General features: G+C 35.3%; 4 protein-coding genes across 8 annotated transcripts; 3 read left to right on the top strand and 1 right to left on the bottom strand.

The window, feature by feature from the left end:
* The first annotated feature begins 672 nt into the window (after positions 1 to 672).
* Positions 673 to 6,369, top strand: LOC140794796 (glycosyltransferase BC10-like). 2 transcript variants are annotated; one of them, XM_073146984.1, is made up of 11 exons: positions 673 to 915; positions 1,625 to 2,138; positions 2,671 to 2,769; positions 3,379 to 3,479; positions 3,560 to 3,631; positions 3,924 to 4,014; positions 4,522 to 4,602; positions 5,380 to 5,439; positions 5,535 to 5,657; positions 5,762 to 5,800; positions 6,219 to 6,369. In XM_073146984.1, the coding sequence occupies exons 2-11, from the start codon at positions 1,794 to 1,796 to the stop codon at positions 6,345 to 6,347; spliced, it is 1,140 nt and encodes a 379-aa protein (XP_073003085.1). In that variant the 5' UTR covers positions 673 to 915; positions 1,625 to 1,793; the 3' UTR covers positions 6,348 to 6,369. The 2 variants fall into 2 exon arrangements, with proteins under 2 accessions (XP_073003085.1, XP_073003086.1); XM_073146985.1 differs by lacking the exon at positions 5,380 to 5,439 and having other exon boundaries at positions 775 to 915.
* A 496-nt stretch (positions 6,370 to 6,865) lies between these two features.
* Positions 6,866 to 8,919, top strand: LOC140794797 (probable plastid-lipid-associated protein 8, chloroplastic). Its single transcript, XM_073146986.1, has 4 exons — positions 6,866 to 7,085; positions 7,593 to 7,716; positions 8,059 to 8,238; positions 8,551 to 8,919. The coding sequence occupies exons 1-4, from the start codon at positions 6,888 to 6,890 to the stop codon at positions 8,739 to 8,741; spliced, it is 693 nt and encodes a 230-aa protein (XP_073003087.1). The 5' UTR covers positions 6,866 to 6,887; the 3' UTR covers positions 8,742 to 8,919.
* A 1,006-nt stretch (positions 8,920 to 9,925) lies between these two features.
* On the top strand, positions 9,926 to 13,976 carry LOC140795233 (putative RNA methyltransferase At5g10620). Of its 3 annotated transcripts, none has more exons than XM_073147689.1 (8): positions 9,926 to 10,044; positions 10,135 to 10,166; positions 10,417 to 10,559; positions 12,074 to 12,140; positions 12,280 to 12,357; positions 12,584 to 12,729; positions 13,149 to 13,286; positions 13,524 to 13,976. In XM_073147689.1, the coding sequence occupies exons 1-7, from the start codon at positions 9,972 to 9,974 to the stop codon at positions 13,186 to 13,188; spliced, it is 579 nt and encodes a 192-aa protein (XP_073003790.1). In that variant the 5' UTR covers positions 9,926 to 9,971; the 3' UTR covers positions 13,189 to 13,286; positions 13,524 to 13,976. The 3 variants fall into 3 exon arrangements, with proteins under 3 accessions (XP_073003790.1, XP_073003792.1, XP_073003791.1); XM_073147691.1 differs by having other exon boundaries at positions 13,149 to 13,349; XM_073147690.1 differs by having other exon boundaries at positions 13,149 to 13,379.
* A 489-nt stretch (positions 13,977 to 14,465) lies between these two features.
* Positions 14,466 to 18,440, bottom strand: LOC140795434 (uncharacterized). Of its 2 annotated transcripts, none has more exons than XM_073147983.1 (5): positions 18,270 to 18,440; positions 17,277 to 17,491; positions 15,461 to 15,679; positions 15,103 to 15,236; positions 14,466 to 14,783 (listed from the first exon to the last, which is right to left on the bottom strand). In XM_073147983.1, the coding sequence occupies exons 1-5, from the start codon at positions 18,351 to 18,353 to the stop codon at positions 14,587 to 14,589; spliced, it is 849 nt and encodes a 282-aa protein (XP_073004084.1). In that variant the 5' UTR covers positions 18,354 to 18,440; the 3' UTR covers positions 14,466 to 14,586. The 2 variants fall into 2 exon arrangements, with proteins under 2 accessions (XP_073004084.1, XP_073004083.1); XM_073147982.1 differs by having other exon boundaries at positions 17,277 to 17,500; positions 18,270 to 18,420.
* Positions 18,441 to 18,566: the final 126 nt, after the last annotated feature.

The following is an 18,566-nucleotide window of genomic DNA, read 5'->3' as shown; positions in this document are numbered from 1 at the left end:
AATGACTGCGATACCCCTACGTGCCCGAGTTTTTCACCAAACTACCCTCTCAAACTTTTTTTATACACCTCCTACCTTATTTTTAAAACTTAAAAAAAATACTAAAATACGTGAATTACCGTCGAATTCCATTCAATGACTTGTATATAAAATTATATTTGAAAACACTTAGAAGTGGTTTAACTAAATTTCAAATTAATTACAGAAGTGATAAAAATAAAAATAAAAATAAAAATAAAATTGGCCAGACTTAAAATAGTCACAAAAAAAAAAAAAAACTCCTGATAGGATCCTCTGCAGGTAATATTTTCCGGATGTGAAACTATCAACTTATCTTTAGCTGCCAGATAACGATGAGGACAAAAAGAGAACCCAACAGCTTCACGAAAGGAGAGGTAACGGGCCGGATATGGTCAGGCCATTCGGGCCCACTAACGAGGATCCGACCCGGTAGATAAACAGGTCCCATAATTACCAGTAATCCCCTCAGAGCCTCACCAAATACCAACAAGCCACCTAAACATTCAAGACGCACTCTCTCTCTCTCTCTCTCTCTCTCTCTCTCTCTCTCTCACACACACACACACACACACGTTGGAAGAGAGTGTGCGAAGCGTGGAATAAAGATAAAGAAGAGTCAAAGCGAAGCGAAGCAAAAAAGCAAAGCGAAGTAGGGACTAGAGATAGCGCGCAAAGAAACTTATTAACAAATACATTAGTAAAGCAATCATACTATTCCTCTCTCTTATCGAATACTCTTCCTTCTTCACCAGTGAGAGAGAGAGAGAGAGAGAGAGAGAGAGAGAGAGAGAGAGAGGTTTTATGTATTCGTTTGCTTAGATATCTCTCCCCTCGACTCCTGCCCTAGGTGATCTTGCACAGCTCCAATCATCTTGGATCGCTCAGCTCTTAAAGGTGATGCTTTTCTTTCTCCACCGCACTTTGATGCGATCGAATGCTTATTTTATGGAAATTATGCATACTTAGTTATTGGTAATCTTTTGTTTGTGGTTAACTTTTTGTTGGATGTGATTCATGGTAAAAAGATGGTTTTTTTTAGGTGCGACATTTTTGTTTATCTTTGTTATCTGACATTAACTGAACTTTTGCTGGAATTTTGAGCGATAGAGTTGATTAAAGAAACAGCGGTTTACGGGTTCGTAATTTTGAGTGGTGGTTTCGGGTTAGAATGGACCTTTTATTAGTACAGAGTTTATTCGGAAAAATTGATGAGTGGCGCAGGGATTAATTTAATCATCTGCAGATAGTTCTTTCTTGTCTGTCTATTCTTATTTGATTAAGCGTTTAAAAGTTGATCACCTACATCGGAAAGGAGCCATTTTGCTTGTAGGTGGGGAATTTTCTTGGACATGCATATTTTGGCTCGTATGGTTGTATTTATTTGTTCATACCTGTTTGTTTATTTATTTATTCATTAAAATATTTAAGTGTCCATTTATTTAAAAGGGTTGGCTGTAAGTTGATTGATGCTGATGCTTTCATAACCTTGTAACTTGTTACATTATTAACAAACCTCTTTGTTACTTTCCTCCTAGATAAAGAAAAGACAATTTTCAGTACTTGATATCTGATCAATGGATTTTTTTTTATTCTGTTGTTACAGATTGATCAATACAGTGTATAACACCTGCAGCCTTTTCTCAGTGAGTTCTATCCTTGTTTTAATGTTAGAAGTCTTTGACTGAGCTGATTAAGGGAACAATGTAGCTGAGTCTTTTGTGATGAGGATAAGGAGATGAATCTTAAGGTGTCACAGCTAGGCAAATAATGATATGACAATCATGTCGCCACCACGCCAAAGGCCCACTTCAAGAAGACCTACGTGGATAATTGTCGCAATATCTTTGGTCAGTGTCACACTGCTGGGTGCTTATGTCTATCCTTCTCGGCGTAATCCAGATTGCTACTTTTTTGCTTCAAGTGTTTGCAGTCCTTTTAAGTACTGGCTTCCTGTGGTACCTTTACGAGAACTCACTGATGACGAGATCGCCTCCCATGTTGTCATTAGAGAAATTCTCACAATGCCATCAGTTCCATCAAAGAATGCAAAAATTGCTTTCCTGTTCTTGACTCTGGGTTCATTACCCTTTGAGAGATTGTGGGAGAAATTTTTTTTGGTAAGGGTTAAATCTGCCCTTTAATTTTCTTTTCTGTGCTTGAGCTCTCTTTAGATAATATGTACTTATAAGGCACTTATTAGTTGCCTAGACTTTAGCAAGTGGAAATGCTATCTTTCACTCAGATATGAAATGAAACTAGTGGGCCATACATAGAAGCATAGAATACACTGTTACAGCTGTTATACCCCTTAGATGAAATCAGAAAAAAAGGTAGTGACTTTTTGGTATTTTTAGTTGGCATTGAGGGACATATCATAGTGCTACTATTGATAACCTATTCATGCCATGATAAGTTGAGGGATATCAAAAGACTGAGTTTTGGTATAGTTGCTCGTGTGCCTAAAATAATAGATAGTTCATATATAAGAGTAGAGCTTGCATGGAAGACTCTCTTTGCACTATAAAAGATAATTGCTCCTTGTGCTGCACTCCTGAGCTTATTAGTTCATGAAAATTCTCTGAATGAAAGCATGAAGTATGTTCATCTAATCTTTTTACCTATTGGCATGCTTTGTTATTTATTTTGCAGGGCCACGAAGACTTTTTCTCCATATATGTACATGCATCAAGGGAAAAGCCTGTCCATGTTAGTCCTTTATTTGTTGGCCGTGACATTCGCAGTGAGAAGGTACTATGCTTGTAGATAAGTTACTCTATGTTTAAAGATAACATATGAAGTATATGAGTGTGGATATTCTGTTGCTTGTTCATGGATACTTTATTGTCAATGCTTTAGTTAAGTCTTCACACTGCAGAAGTATATTTTATTCATTCAACATGACAGTTCTTGGTCAGGTTGGCGATTATTGCAATAGTGCAGTAAAATTACAGTATGATCGGTTCCTCTCTTTTAAATTTTAATCCAATAAGATGATCATTTGCCGCAGGGTTTATTGCAGATTTTAGTTTTGTAATTCTTCTTCAATCCTTTCTAAATCCCTGTGGTTAATCATGCTATCTGAGTTGGTAGATCTGCATATTGTAATTTGCAAGTTTGGTGAGAAAATGACATAGTAGTTATTGATTCATTGCATGTTCTCAAGATTCTATCTAGTTTTGAAATTCTATAAAGTAACAGAATGTTTTATTTGTAATAGATGGCACACTCACAAGCATTTGCATGAGAGAATTTTTGCATAAAATCATCAAATTCTAGCAGTTGATCATGTTTATTAATATTTTAAGCATGGCAATACTTGTGAGAAGTTATTATTGGAATAGAACTATTATTATGCAGGTGACATGGGGAAAAATTTCTATGGTTGATGCAGAGAAGAGGCTCTTGGCAAATGCACTCCAAGACAGTGACAATCAGCATTTTGTGTTGCTTTCTGACAGGTGCATAGTGAATCTGATATTGTTGCAGTTTTTTTTTCTTGATTTACACATTATACTAACTTTATCTGTTTGTACGACAGTTGTATTCCTCTGCATAATTTCAACTATGTTTATGATTACCTGATGGGAACGAATATCAGCTTTATCGACTGGTAAGATCGGTAGAAATTAGATTTGCTTGTTTTTTCTCTATTATTCAAGGCTCTTTGTTTTGAGGATCTGTATTACTCAAGTCATGGAATATGTTTGATGTCATTCAACAAAGTTTTGGAGTTTGTTTACTGCATTTGCAAGTGCTCATAAATTCATTAAATTCCACCGATCATCTGTGTGGCCTTTAATATATCAAAATGTATTCTCTCTGCCTATTTTACAGTCTTCAACTTATTGATTAGATGCTAATCTTTTTCTTTCTTGTTGATCTTGTGGTCTTTTTTTTTTCAGTTTTCTGGATCCTGGACCACATGGAAATGGAAGGTACTCTCGTCAAATGCTGCCTGAGATTGCAGAGGTGGATTTTAGAAAGGGTGCGCAGGTAAATAGTCAGCTTTTCCCTAGAAGTTCATGGAGTGGTTACAGTTATCTAGCTAAGTGCTACTTGAAAGACTGTCCTGTGTCATGTTAAAGCCGTAAAGGATCACCTAGTAGGATATCCATACTGTGGTTACATGGTACATTCTTTAATAATCTATGACATTCATGAGAGAAGAATATGCTTTATCCTTTGCATTATTTGTACAACTTTCTTCTTATATATATGTTTCTCCATGTTTAGGCCATCTTAAAACGATATAAGGCTTTTGTCGTTTCTTAATGAGAAAAAAGTTGCATATTGCTAATTTAGGATTTTCCTCAAAGTTGCGTATTGCTTAGGCCATATTAAAATGACAAGGCTTTTTCTTTCTTAGTGAGCGAAAAACATACCGTTTTGCTAATTAGAAGCTTCTCCAGAGTCTTCTTTGTCAGGCTCTTTTTGTGTTCCTGTTCTATACCTGGCACAATAGTTTCATATACACACTATTCAAGTTATGTAATTTTGCAGTGGTTCTCAGTCAAGAGGCAACATGCTTTGCTGATTCTGGCAGACAGTCTTTATTACACCAAGTTCAAGCTTTATTGCAAGGTAAACATATCAATATCTTTTCTACAAACAAATTTTACATTTTCTTAAACCTAGAGAAATCAAATATATCTTCCAAAAGAAGTAAACAACTAGGTCTTAGTGGTCAAAGGCTGCATTAGAAGAGACGAAATGGGATATAATTCTACATCCTTGAACCATATAGTCTATAATTCTGTGTTCAACTCCTGAAATGAATCTCCATAAAGTGGAAATTTCCATAATGAACTGGAGGGAGAAAACAACTTTACTTCTTTTGGCATCCATCTTCATAGTTTTCCTGAGAATAAGTTTTAGCTCTCAAACAAGCTCACTCAAAAAGAAAACTAAAAAAGGTCGATGGAACATAGAAACAAAAAGTACAGCTCAAAACTTCCTCCTGTTATATTATTGCTTGTCTGCTGTAACTGCAGAATTTTTTAAGTCTAGCTAAACATTAGTATGGTAAAGTAATATACAGCTTGTTGCCTACAAGTTACTTCGACTGTATTTAATCTTCCATTAGTGTCACTGTTCCTTTTCATGTGCAGTTAGCATGCAAGGCCAGTTAGCCTCTACAATTTTCATGTTTTGAATGTACCCAATAGATATATACCTTGATTACCTTCATTATCTGTGAGAGTGAGGGTCCCTTGTTTGCCAGTTCACCACACTCTGGTAGATGTTTCACATGTAGGGCTTAGTTACTCTCCATCTTTGCATGCAGAACCTGAATATTTTGGATGAAAATGGTTAACTGTATGACAAATGAGTGATGCTGCCTGACATTTTGTTACACAGGCAGGAATGGAAAGACGTAACTGCTATGCGGATGAGCACTATTTGCCAACACTTTTCCATGTCAGCACTTAAGATCTTTTGTAGCTTGGACATTACTCTGCTTTGTTTGTTTCACATGCTTCGCAATTTCATTAGCTTACATGTGCATCCTTCAGATGGTTGATCCAACTGGAATTGCCAATTGGTCAGTGACACATGTTGATTGGTCTGAAGGAAAGTGGCATCCGAAAGCTTATCGCGCTAAGGATGTCACATATGAACTCTTGAAGAATATAACGGTATGTTTTACTTTTCTTATCTTCCACTCTATAAATTTCTGAGTTTTAGCATTCTCCATCATGTGAAGTTGTACTACTGATTTTTGATGTGGATGTTATTGCAGTCTATTGATGAGAGTTTCCATGTTACAAGCAATAAAAAAGTAAGCTTCACTTCCCTCTTATATGCCATTCTTGCCCTCTTATATTAATGGCAGTTATATTACTCTTTGCCTGAAACAACCGCTTCTATTCTAGTTGGCATTGACTATCAGTAAAACTACAATGGATAAATAAAGGTATACATTTTTTAAGTGTTGACTGCTATTTTGCAGAACTCTTCGATCAACGCCTTTCATTCTTCATGTGTTTTAGGCTGAAATTTCTCAATTATTTTGACTTTGATATACATCATATAAATGAAAAACTCATCCTAGGGTCTTGATACATATGATATTGAGAAGTGCTTATGGAACAATTAATAAGAACTTTCAGACCAGAACAAGTTTTAATTCGTAAAAAATGAGGCATTTTTGTCGATATTTGAAAATGATTCTGTCTTTCTTTGTGCATTTGCTGCAGAAAGTGGTGATGCAGGCACCTTGTCTATGGAATGGGATGAAGAGACCATGCTATTTATTTGCCAGGAAATTTTATCCTGAAGCTCTTGATAATTTGATGTACTTATTCTCCAATTACACTGCTATTTGAGTTATCCATACTACTTTTTCTAGTCCCTGCCGTCGATCTCCAACCTACAATCTTCCAGTCTTTTTTATTTCTGTTTTTGTTTTCCTTAGAAAGAAATCTTCAGTAATTATTTTGTGTTCCTATTTGTGTAAAACTATACGTTGTAAAAGAAAAGAAGTTTTGCACGAACTTTGAGGAAGATCAAACATAAGAAGCATGGAGTAATCACATTAGTCAGCAAAGACAATGTGATTTTTATTACAGAAAACTATTGTCACCTATTAACTTTGCAATATAAAATTTATATACTATTATTTGCTTGCTTTTAATATTCTCACTCAAATATCTTTCAGCTCATCCAAGGATTGCCATATTGTTTTTGGCATCAGAGTGGGCCCCACGAAAATCCAGTAAGCAGAATCCTATTGGTAGGAAATCTAAAATCCAATTTTTGCCAGCCCAAATTTAAACGTAAATTTAACCAGGAAAAATAAAATGACAAAAATAAAGAAAAGTAGTATAAATTGTGAAGTAAAAAAAATCTAAAAAGCCACCCAAAAAATGGCATCTTCTTCCTCCCTCTCCCTCTTCTCTCCCAACCCCAAGCCCCAAGCCCTCACCTCCCTCCGCAAGGCCTCGCATCCGCCGTCCATTTCACTCCGACCCCACCGCTGCAGGATCTCGGCCGTCCGTTCCTCGCTCGCGGCGGAGCCGGCGCTCAGGGCTCCCGACGATCTCGTGGCTTCGATTCTCTCAAAGGTGTCGCCTTTTCCTCTTTACTGGATTTTTTTTTTCATTTTTGCACCTGCGTTATGTGTTTATACCAATTCACACCCTCTCTTTTCACTTTTTTTGAATTATAGAAAAGAACGCTCCATTCGGTGTAATTTTTGGTTCTTTGTTGAAAAAAAATATATATATAATGTTGAATTATAAATAGGGATAATTACACCTAGACAATCTGTTTGATTATTTCCATATGGGCCACCTAAACCTCGGAAATGCTTATTTCGTTATTTAGTTGATAGATTTTTTTTTCCCGTTAAAAAATGATCCCTTTATAAATTTGTCATTTGATATTTTTCATTAACACCAAGATTTTTCATAGTTTAGGAGATCAATGTGTGATATAAAAATTTGAGAGGGAGCATGTATAATTATTCCGTATAAATAATGAGAAGACAAAATGTAAACTGCAAAAATATAATCTATGTGCATTTTTTTTCTCCTTTTTTTTTAAGCTCATTGCTGTTGATCCACCCATAGGTGAAGGGAACTGATGGAGGTGTTTTGCTTTCCAAGGATGGACACAAAGAGGTAGCTGATGTAGCACTTCAATTGGCAAACTACTGTGTGAATGAACCGGTTAAGTGCCCTCTTATATTTGGAGGTAAATTCCAGGTTAATGCTTTCAAATGATGCTCCTAAGTGTTCATCTCTTATTGCTCTTGTAGAAGTACTATTGTTTTTTATTGAGTAAGAATCATCTTATAGTTAAAGAATCACATCATGTTCACTTTTGGTTGCGTAACAATGGAGTAGCAATGGCGCTCCTTTTGCGATAAAATTAGTGAAGATAGAACTTACTTGCCTCAAAGCTGTTCACTTACTATATTGTAGCTTTGCTGAAACTTGTTCTTGTTTTTTAAATTTTTGTCAGAACTTGAGAGCCATTTTATTTAGCTTTCTTTCACTTTTTTTCTGTCATTTTTGCATCGTATATCTTAACCAGACTGGGATGTCGTATATTGCTCGGTGCCCACATCACCTGGAGGAGGTTATCGCAGTGCCCTTGGCCGCCTTATCTTTAAAGCAAATGAAATGATTCAGGTTGTCGAAGCCCCAGACTCTGTAAGAAACAAAGTCGCCTTCTCTGTCTTTGGATTCCTCAATGGCGAAGTATCCTTGAAAGGTAACCTTTTGTAAATTCATAGGCAGAGATACTTTTCTGCTATTCCACTTGTTGTTTGTTCTTCTCTGTCACCTCTGAGTGGTTACAAATCTTATTCACTGGTACATAAATATGCATGATGTTTATATAGCAAAATATTTAAAGGTTTCAGATTGTTAGTACATATCATCAAACTTTTTTAGTTTCCATATCAGGGTCTAATCAAGCTATAGTACATCATCAAGCTTGATTTGGATTTCACAATTGAATAGCTGCTAATAGTGCAAATATTTGTGCTATTAGCTGAACTGGAGTTGTTGATGGCTTATGCAGGTAAACTGAAAGTACTCGACGACAAATGGATTCAGGTCATATTTGAACCTCCTGAATTGAAGATTGGATCACTGGGGTTCCAGTATGGCGGCGAGAGTGAGGTTAAGCTGGAGATCACATACATCGATGAGAGAATCAGATTAGGAAAAGGTTCAAGAGGTTCTCTTTTCGTGTTCCTAAGACGAGGATGATAGCTTATTCTGCTTATACTGCTCGTCGTTTTGAGGTCGAAGAGCGCGTGCCATGTTGTATGCTTTCCATGTATCTGTAACTTATTCTTGTTTGAAGGAATGCTTCATCTGGTGAGTGCATCGATTGTGTGAAAGTTCTAGTTTTCATCTTACATAATAGAATACCTCCTCTTTTATATGGATTTGGATTAACTGTTTAAAGACACAAGCAGAGGTAGTTTGCTGAAGCTTTAATCCACGAGGTCTTTTGTGCATGATTAGTTTCTTCCTGTGAATGGAATCCGCGCGAAAATTAAAGCAAATATGCTCCATAATGAAGTCGGCGACGCAATGCTCCCACTGGCCCCAAAGACGGCGGGATGAGGTGGTGCGTCGCCGGCTTTATCGCAAGTTGGGTGTGTGAGGTTGAACTATGAATTGGAACGGTGTTTCATTTAACACCCTATATTATATGTTTATTATGTTTACATCCTATTTTTCACTTTAACCCAAAGAATTAATTGGATAACTCAAATCATTCTATTTTCTTGCAAAACTCATCACTAAGATACTACCTATAATTACCTAAAATTCCTCTAATAAAAAATCCTATTTGGGATTTAAACTCGAGAACCATCTTTAACTAACTAAGCACTATTTTATTAGTCTATCTTTTATTATTTATTATTTATTATTTGAAATTTTAATATAACACCCGCTTGGGTTTAAATAAGGTTATAGTTCTCTGCTAATATAATTTTGTAAGCTAATATTATTTTATGCTAAAATCATGTTAGTGTCAACTTATTTCCTCCTAGTTAAACCAGTATAACAGCAAAGTAAACTACTAATTTGACATCACTTTAATCCACTGTCATTTCTTTCACTTTCCTCGCAGGCTAAAACTATTTTGCTCACTTAATATAAAATATCTTCTAAATCCTCTTCTTATTCTATTTTAAAAGCAATAATAACACTACTAACTCTGTTTATAATCAAATTAGAATTTAGGATACCAGAGTCAAGATTAAGAAATAAGAGTAGACTAACCGAGTTTTGCAGCTAAACTTATCCAGTGTTTTTGCATGTGTTAATGAAAAAATAAGTAAAGGTTGAATTAAATATAGTGAAAAGAAAGGGTGTAAAGTGTAAAATGGCGTAAACATGTATTTTATTATAGGGAGTGAAATGAAAAATCTCTCTCTCCCTCTCTCTCTCTCTCTCTCTCTCTCTCTCTCTCTCTCTCTCTCCATGGCGCTCTCATGGTGCCACTGCGACGCCCATCTCTCTCTCAACAAGAAAGCCGCAGCTCCTCCGTCACTGGGTGAAGCTTCACTCGCCTCCTCCACTTCACTTATTTCTCGCTCCAGTCGAAATCCCTAAACCCATCGCCTTTTTCATTTCCTTTTTGCAGACAGAAGATCCAAATACTCGGGCCAATCCGTCGTAAGCTAAAATTTTCTCTTATTTCTAACGAATTTATTTGATTTTTCACACACTATCCGTTCTTGGTTCTTCAAATCTGACTCTAATTTTATAACCCAACTAGAAATTAGCTAAATTTTAGTATCAATGGGAGCTTTATCTTTAATAAAAAAATTCAATCTTGGTTAGTAATATATCAACTGACCTATGTAAATGAGGTTTGTTTGGAAAAGTATTTAAATTAATCTAAAAGTACTCGATCATGTTGTAGAGATCGATACCTATGCGCGTACTAACAGTTGGGAAGAAGAGGTCGCAAGGGATTCAACTTCTAGTTGAAGAGTACAAGGAGAAGATCAAGTACTATTGCAGCATTGAGGACATTCTCATCAGATCTAATCCAAAAATTACAAGGTAGGGCTTTATTCTTGTTTGTCGCTTTCTTTGTGAATCTTATACCAATATTCCATATACATATTTTCTCTGCATCTCCATAGTTCATGCTCCATAATCTATAATTTTTTAAGTAAGAAATCCTTGTTAATAACGATTGTCTAAATTTTTTGGGCTTAACATATATTGGGTGATTTGCACTAAAAATGCATGTTATGTTTAACTTTGGATGGCAAGCGCAGTTTACATTTTCTTTGAGGCATTTTCTTTTTTTCTTTTTTCTTCCAACTTTGTGCATATTGAGTGGTTGAATTAAAACTAGTTGTGACTACCCTTTATTGGGATGAGAAGAGAGAAATTTCCTATGCATTTAGTCTGGTCTGATTTTTTTTTAAAATTATATTATTCTATCATTTTGGTCTCCAAATTAAATGTTTACTCTCTCTCTCTCTCTCTCACTCATATTTACATAATACGTAATATAATTACGAATCATATAAAATAACTCTGAATTATGTTTTGCAAATTAGTTTGATTTTTTTTAATGTACAATATCACTTTTGTCTCGGGAAGACATGGGCAATAATAAATATTCTTTTACGCATATACTTAAGTAATACATAAAATAAATGTGGATTGTATAAAAAAAAAGAATTACGTTATGTGAATTAGTCAAACTTATCCTTAAACTATACTGTTATGTCACTTTTAGCTCAGGAAGACATAGGTAATAATATATATCTGCTCACTCACAAATATTTACGTAATACATAAAGTAACTGCAAATTACATTCAATAATTGTGAATTACATTCTGCAAATTAGTCAAACTTTTTTTTAAATGTACTATTTTGTCACTTTTGGTTTAAGATTACGCGAGCAATAATAAATGTCTGCTCTCTTACACATATATTCATATAATATGTAAAGTAATTGTGAATTTATTATATTCAATAATTATGAATTACATTCAATAACCGCCTAAAGAGTAATAACTGTGAACTCCAAAAAGTAATAACTACCAACTACAAAAGTAATAACTGCAAACTATAAAAGTAATAACTTTGAATGTATTACGTAAACATTATATTTTCCTCTTTATTTGGATGAAGAAAAAGAGAATTTTTAATTAATATGGAGTACTTACATATGTAATCAATTGTTCATTTTAGAGAAAAGAAAATTTTATATTATTATAGAAAACCAATATGTCCAATCGAGTGTAAGATACATTTGTTGCAGCTAATAAATAAGTTGTACGACTCTCTTTTTCATATGGGTCGAGGGCAATTTACGAAGAAAATAGTAGAATAGGCTATCATGCAAAAATTAAAAATAAAGTGTGTTTTTGCCTTTTTGGTGCAAATCATCTACATATATTTGACACCCAAAACAGTATTTTCAGAAAATGTCTCCAGGCCAAACAGTGAAACACTTGGTTGGTTTAACTTGTCAATGATAAGCTGATTAGAAGCCAACTTACTTAACAAAAAAATGACCATGTCACTATTTTTGATGTTTTGGTGTTTCAAGCAGTGATGTGAAGGCCCAGATTGAAGCAGAGGACACGGTTATGATGCAACAGATCAAGCCTGAAGACTTGGTATTGTCTCACAGCCTCTTCATTGTGAATTAACATTACACATCATATCTTCATCTCTCTGCATGTAGATTAATTGCTGGTAGCTCATCCAGTTTGCTCAAATTCACTCATCTCTTTTATTCTGAATATGTTTTCTTAGGTTGTTATGTTGGATGAGAACGGAAAAGATATTGTATCTGAGCAAATGGCTGATTTGGTAGGAGATGCTGGGATCACTGTATGTACTCATCTTTGATTTAATGCTACTATGCATTAAATATCTCTAGATGCTTACAATGAAACCGTTGAAAACTTAAAAATCAAATTTTATTCACATGATACATGACATATTCAGTATTGTCCTTTTTTTTCCTTACATTCGTATTTCCTAATTTCTTATATATTGTTAGACCTGAAGTGATCTTGTCCGCTATCAGTCTCTCATGTGACACTGAAATTTTTAGGGATCATCAAGGCTTACATTTTGTATCGGTGGTCCATATGGTCATGGATCGCAAGTGCGTGAGCGTGCTGATGTGACAATTAGACTGTCATCTATGGTTTTGAACCACCAGGTTGCTTTAGTAGTCCTACTGGAGCAACTTTATAGGTATGATGCTTATTTATCTAGATTTGCAAGTTTGGTTTATACCTATGTGAACATCATATTTGTCGTGAAAAAAAAAGGTATAGAAAATTGTTGCATCTTGTTGTGCAGAATGTTGTATGGAATAGGACCTGCAACTCCATGTAGGAACCATACTAAATGTATGTAACTAATGAAATTAATTTCTGTCAGCTTAATCTTGTATGTAGCTACTACAAAGGCAGCTCTTGGGATGGCAGCTGAAGCATCTATATGCTACAATTTCTTTCAATATCTTCAATTGTACCAGTAGCTAATATGATGAGATAAAGCGTTTTATCTATGACCATTCTGTGATAGAGTTTCTTAGCAGAAGAACATCTTGTGTCACTCTTTAGTCCTACCATAAGTGGATCATCAAAGTTCTTTACATATTTTTACAGGGCATGGACTATAATTAAAGGGCAAAAGTACCATCACTGATACAGCTTATGACAGTCTTCTTGTTATAAGTTTCAGACACATCCAAGTTCAAGTTTCACGGCTAGCCCATCGTCCTTCCTCATTTGCTAGCTTCACAGGTATCACGTTATGTGGCAGAGAACTTGACACTGCTTGGAGCATTATTTCTCCACCCTTCAAATGTACCGTCTTGTGGAATTGGAACCTTACAAGTGAAATATTTTACCTTCATATCATTTTAATGCAGTCGGTCCTTTTCACTGTCAAAATTCAATCATGATAAAATGCATAAAAAGTAGCTAAAGAATCATCCTATTAAATATTAATTTATTTTTTCTTTTTCAATTTTCATGCAGGATGAGAACTCTGCTATGATAACCAAATCTCGTTGTATATGACATATTTACTTGGTCCTGATTCCTGCCTGCCTGCCTGTAGCTTGTTCCAATCATCCAGAGAAGCAGAGGCATGCAGCAATATATCACTATTCCAACAAATCAAAGTGCCTTTTGTCAAGAATGTCTGCTATGATATGATAATTACTTCCAATTAGATATTCTTTGGATGAATGCTATTTCTTTCATGTCTCCACGCAAATGCTGAGCTGATAAGATGCAGTGAGGACAGTGAGGATGGTAGGATACTGAGTGTAGCCATGATGGGATCTCTTTTGACACCACAAGAATCTTCATTTTTTTTTCCCTTCTGAGGAGCATTTCTTAGGGCAAGAGCATAGTGGAAAGCTCTGCCTTTTGTTTTAAAATAACCTTAGTTCAAAATCTGAAAGAAAAATCTCCAAATTTGTGCAATAGTTTAGACATTTGTTTACAGGGAAATTTAGTATTTCTCCTAGACGCGTTCTCAAAGCATTGGTTAAATTGTTAATTTGGATATTATTATTTGAATAAATGTTATATATATATATAGGTGGATTCATTATTTTTAAACCTAAACCTTGATATTCAAGATATTTAACACAATAAATGATAAAATAGTTTGAAAAATAGCTATATTCCTAGAATCCTTTTGACCTTCAAACCCCCTACTTTCTTTATATGCTTCCCCAACATTACTAGGTTCAAATCTTATCCCTGTTTCTCAGAGAAAAAAAATAATTACTAGTTTTACACCATTGCAGTTTATACTGGCTAAACAGTCTCCACAGAGAAGGAATGCAGAGTAACAATTACAAAGACTTAATACACAAGGATGCATCAAAACAAAAGATTTTTAGCCAATGGTAGTGTGAGCCGAATTAAAGAGAATGAGTAGCCAAAAGAAATCAATATAACTCCACATTTGTCGGGAAAAATTCAATACTGTTATTAGACTCAATTCCTTTATCGGTTTATCCTTTGTATGTTATGGTAAACGGTTACAATGCTTGGGATTGCCAGTCATAGCTTATGAAAAGGAAACCTAATCTTGGTGTTGGAATCCCGGAAGAAGAGATGTCACGAACCCAACAATAAACACCTGGATCTCTTTTACAATGCCCCACCAATTAATTCCATTCCCTCCTACTGGTCCTCCATGGTTCTCGTCAGGGGCTTCTGGTTGTTCCTGATTTTCTCTAGCCTGGTTTTGATCTTGGTTCTCGGCTACAGGATTTTCCTCTGCAAATGATTCAGCGTCATTGTCAGTAAGAACTGATAATATAATTTATCATGGTGTTTAATTTGTGAAACATGGTGCAAGGCCTGTGTGGTAATGAGCAAATTTGAGTACAATAAGATAAATATAAACATAGAGAAGTTATATCTAGCATATGATGGCATGTGTGAGCCTATAACAGATGGCAGCAGCAGAGTTTAAAAATGGTTCATCCATATGATTGATCCCACGAAAAGTTTATCGCTATTATTGTAATAGAGTAGTAGACAATGCCCAATATATACTAGTTGCTACATGGTAACATTCTAAAGATAGTGATACCTAATCGTGGATCATTCCCATTATTAGGGGCAACCGGAGGATGGTTCTCTATCCGAACAGGAGGTTGCTGTGGAGGAGGGGCTCCTGCTCGCCGAATCAATCTTAAAAGTGGAGCAAGGGCACCAGTCTGATATCTGTGAAATGAGGTAGGACAAAAGGGCATGAAAAACAGAAAGTGGCAGACGCAAGAATAAGCAATGTTAATACAGTAGAAAACTGGCTGTTTCCGAGAAACAAATAAGCTACGGATTTATTCAAATTAGTAGTAGTAGCATTGTGCATCCATGTGTGTGTCCACAGTTATAGCAAACAAAATCTAATCTAACTGAAATGAATCAATAAAAAAGGTTTTGCTCACAAATAAACCAGCATTGCAAACATCACGAGAATGATTAGTTTTTGGTTTGATCCTTCCTGGCTGAGCAGAAAAACTATAGCTGCCAACTTTATGATCAGTCCCAGGTCCAGCTGAAATGCAAACTGGAATCTCCTCACAATTACTTGTCTTGGAGGACCATGTTGCTGCCTTGCCTCCTGCGCCTGCCCTTCACCAGCCACTCCTCCAGAACTTTCCCTACTGAATTTTAAAAGAAAAAAAGACAGGAACTAAGAAAGAGATGCAGAAAAGCTAAATGACGAATGATCACCTTGTATCACATCTATCTGCATGCTTCTATTAAATAAAACTGGGAAATTTCAAATGTGCAGGACAATATTCACTAGGTGTTGTATTCCTAGGGGAAACAATTTTATGTAGAAATATCTGGAACATTTCAATTTGTTACCAATCATTTATTCAACCAATTAGACAAAATAAATTTCAAGAAAATGAAGAATAAGCAGATTAAACCAAAATGACTCCCCAGGCATCTAGAATCTACAAGACATACACATAAATCATAAATATTTTCTTCACAAATGTCAATTTTATAAGGGCTGACCACATTTTTGGTATAAATAACTAAGAACTTAATCATTCTATGGAAAATCGCATCAAAGTTCCCTAAACTCAACATTGACTATCGATTTTGCAAGCATTGCAATATCAGTTTTATTGCTGATAGTTACCCATATTCCAAACGGTTCATGGCAATGGTCAAGAAGATGACACAAAAAGAGATCAATACACCTAAGAAGACAATATGGACAGATAGGCCAAGTTTTCATGAAGCCTAAAAAGTTATATTCCAAAAAAAGGCTAAAAGAAATGTCAAAGTTCTATTTGAATCTTTAGATAGAACACACTTCGCATAATCAACTGATTTCGTCTTAGTCACTAGTACATAAAACATTTACATCCACCTGTCATATAAAAGTTGGTGGCATTCATATTTCCTTTTCATTCCTATTGGAAACTGTAAGATCCAAGATCACCTCCAATGTAACTCCTGCATGTGACAGATCTATTTTGCTTGTATATTCTTTCATAAGCTTCTAGACATAGAAAGAGAACCTCTTTTATGATATAGGAAGAAACAAATGTGCCCGGAGGCCCCTGAGGGCCTGGATATCGCAACTGCCTTTTAGCATATTGCTTGTACTTAAATCTAGAACTTCTTGAACACATGTATATATATCTAGAATTCTATTCAAACAAAAACAAAGCAGTAAGAACAATCAAGTTTAATCAAGAATCCTTTTGTTCAACATATTGTATAAAAGTAGCTGTCACCTTCCCAAAGATACTAGTTAAAAAGAACGATATCAAGGAACCAAAGAAACTTCTGGTACTTAGAAAGTTAAAACAACAAAAAGAATGTTTTCCTCTTGCCACTCTTACTCAAAATTTCATGGTGTAGACGAGAGCAGCAATTCACTCTCATGGATAACAAGCCATTCCTTTAAACCATCATTTTTCCAGGACCCTCAGTAAAAATCTTATCGTGTTTCTCTACTGAAGACCCTAAATAAACAGCCAAGACCAGCACTTATCTTATGACAAGCTAAAATATTTTCAACACCATCCAACTTTGACCTTTCCTTGAGATATGATACCAATATCTTAGAAATTAATCTTCAATCATGAAGAAGATGGTCATGCCTTTTCCTCACAAAATGTTGTCTATACGTGGAACACTGTATCAAAGATTTTCCACAGACTAAATCCAACCTACCTAAGAAATGGAAACAAAGTGAAACAATCAAAATCCATAAAATTCAAAATGAAAACTTACGTGGGAATCTTATAAGTCAGAGGAATAAGAGTATTTGGAGGATAGCCGGACATTGGTCCCATGTACGGATTACATGGAATGGCATAAATTCCTGGACCCTGCTCATGCTCTTCTGGGTTTTGAAGAACCATTCCCGGAAAGATTGGAGGGTAGATAATGGGGAACATGGAGCAAGCAGCATTCTGAGACTGCTGGAAACCTGACATATTCATCACCTGCATTACCTACTATATATCAGAGATCAAACCATAGAGGCCCTGAGAGATTTCTTAAGAACATTTTGACACTTTCACCATTTTCTTGGAACTTGCAACATCTTTCTAGTTCATTTAACTTTTCTAACAACAAAAGGAAGAGTTGTAGTTCTAATGTCATAGAGCAAATACTTCTGATGAGAAATTAGAAAGAAAATAAACAAAACAACTAAAGCACAAAAGCAAAAACATACCAAGATATTAACGTTCAAAACAAAATGAAGGAAATAAAAAATTTAAAAAAAAAGATTTAAAGGAAAGTATGAGAAACAAATCAGGTGAGGCTCAAACTTCTATTTTTTTTTTTTTTGGTTCCAAAATGCGTTTCTATTCGGCCCTGCAAATATATCCACTTTGCACTCCAGGAAGCATATTAGAACATATATAAGCCACCTCGTTTCATCATAAACGTCTACAGCACATAAAAACAAGTCCAAGAATCAAACTCAATAGTACAACCCAAAAGCCCCTGACCTTTAAGTCCCAATCACGTAAAATATCATCTTACAAGAACCAAATCAAACCACCGAAATGCACTAATGAGGAAAACCATCAAATTTTCTTGGAACTTATCAAAACCTAGTAGAATTAACAATAAAAAACGAAAAAAGATTTGATCTTTCGAATTCCCAAAATAAACCCAGAAAACGATTAAACGAGATCAAATCACAGCGGGCAAATAGAGCGAATTCGATAATATGGCAAGAGAATTGGAGGGAGCTAATAGGTGGAAACTCACCTGAGATGTCCCAATTGCATAGCCGGCACCCGTCGGATCTGGCTGAGAGGGTTTCGAGGGGTGGGTTTGGGTTTCTTCCGCCATTAGCGTAGTGGGGAAGCTTTGGTCAATTGGGAGAGACCGGAGTAGCCCGATGTTATGTAATAATAATAACTCTCTACTAAGACGATAAAAAATAAAATATGGGAAAATAAATACCCTGGAATTTAAAGCCTTTAGAGAAACAAAATATTTTTAAGTTAGTTAAATGATTCAATAATAACTATTAATTTATCTCTTTTAATTATAATTAAATAA

Source organism: Typha latifolia, chromosome 9 (assembly GCF_019914945.1).
Source record: "Typha latifolia isolate L0001 chromosome 9, TyphaL0001v2, whole genome shotgun sequence".
Taxonomy (NCBI): Eukaryota; Viridiplantae; Streptophyta; class Magnoliopsida; order Poales; family Typhaceae; genus Typha; species Typha latifolia.
The sequence above is the reverse complement of the archived record's forward strand: the minus strand, read 5'-3'. Positions and strand labels throughout refer to the sequence as shown.

Excerpts from the sequence above, each read along its gene's own strand:
- LOC140794796 (XM_073146984.1), top strand. The coding sequence starts at position 1,794 with ATGACAATCATGTCGCCACCACGCCAAAGGCCCACTTCAAGAAGACCT. Across the intron at positions 3,480-3,559 it reads TTTGTGTTGCTTTCTGACAG|TTGTATTCCTCTGCATAATT; the intron begins GTGCATAGTGAA and ends TTTGTACGACAG. Across the intron at positions 4,603-5,379 it reads AGTTCAAGCTTTATTGCAAG|GCAGGAATGGAAAGACGTAA; the intron begins GTAAACATATCA and ends TTTGTTACACAG.
- LOC140794797 (XM_073146986.1), top strand. The coding sequence starts at position 6,888 with ATGGCATCTTCTTCCTCCCTCTCCCTCTTCTCTCCCAACCCCAAGCCC. Across the intron at positions 7,086-7,592 it reads TGGCTTCGATTCTCTCAAAG|GTGAAGGGAACTGATGGAGG; the intron begins GTGTCGCCTTTT and ends ATCCACCCATAG. Across the intron at positions 8,239-8,550 it reads TGGCGAAGTATCCTTGAAAG|GTAAACTGAAAGTACTCGAC; the intron begins GTAACCTTTTGT and ends TGGCTTATGCAG.
- LOC140795233 (XM_073147689.1), top strand. The coding sequence starts at position 9,972 with ATGGCGCTCTCATGGTGCCACTGCGACGCCCATCTCTCTCTCAACAAG. Across the intron at positions 10,167-10,416 it reads AATACTCGGGCCAATCCGTC|AGATCGATACCTATGCGCGT; the intron begins GTAAGCTAAAAT and ends ATCATGTTGTAG. Across the intron at positions 10,560-12,073 it reads TCTAATCCAAAAATTACAAG|TGATGTGAAGGCCCAGATTG; the intron begins GTAGGGCTTTAT and ends TGTTTCAAGCAG.
- LOC140795434 (XM_073147982.1), bottom strand. The coding sequence starts at position 18,353 with ATGGCGGAAGAAACCCAAACCCACCCCTCGAAACCCTCTCAGCCAGAT. Across the intron at positions 17,501-18,269 it reads ATGCAATTGGGACATCTCAG|GTAATGCAGGTGATGAATAT; the intron begins GTGAGTTTCCAC and ends GATATATAGTAG. Across the intron at positions 14,784-15,102 it reads TGGGAATGATCCACGATTAG|AGGAAAATCCTGTAGCCGAG; the intron begins GTATCACTATCT and ends AATCATTTGCAG.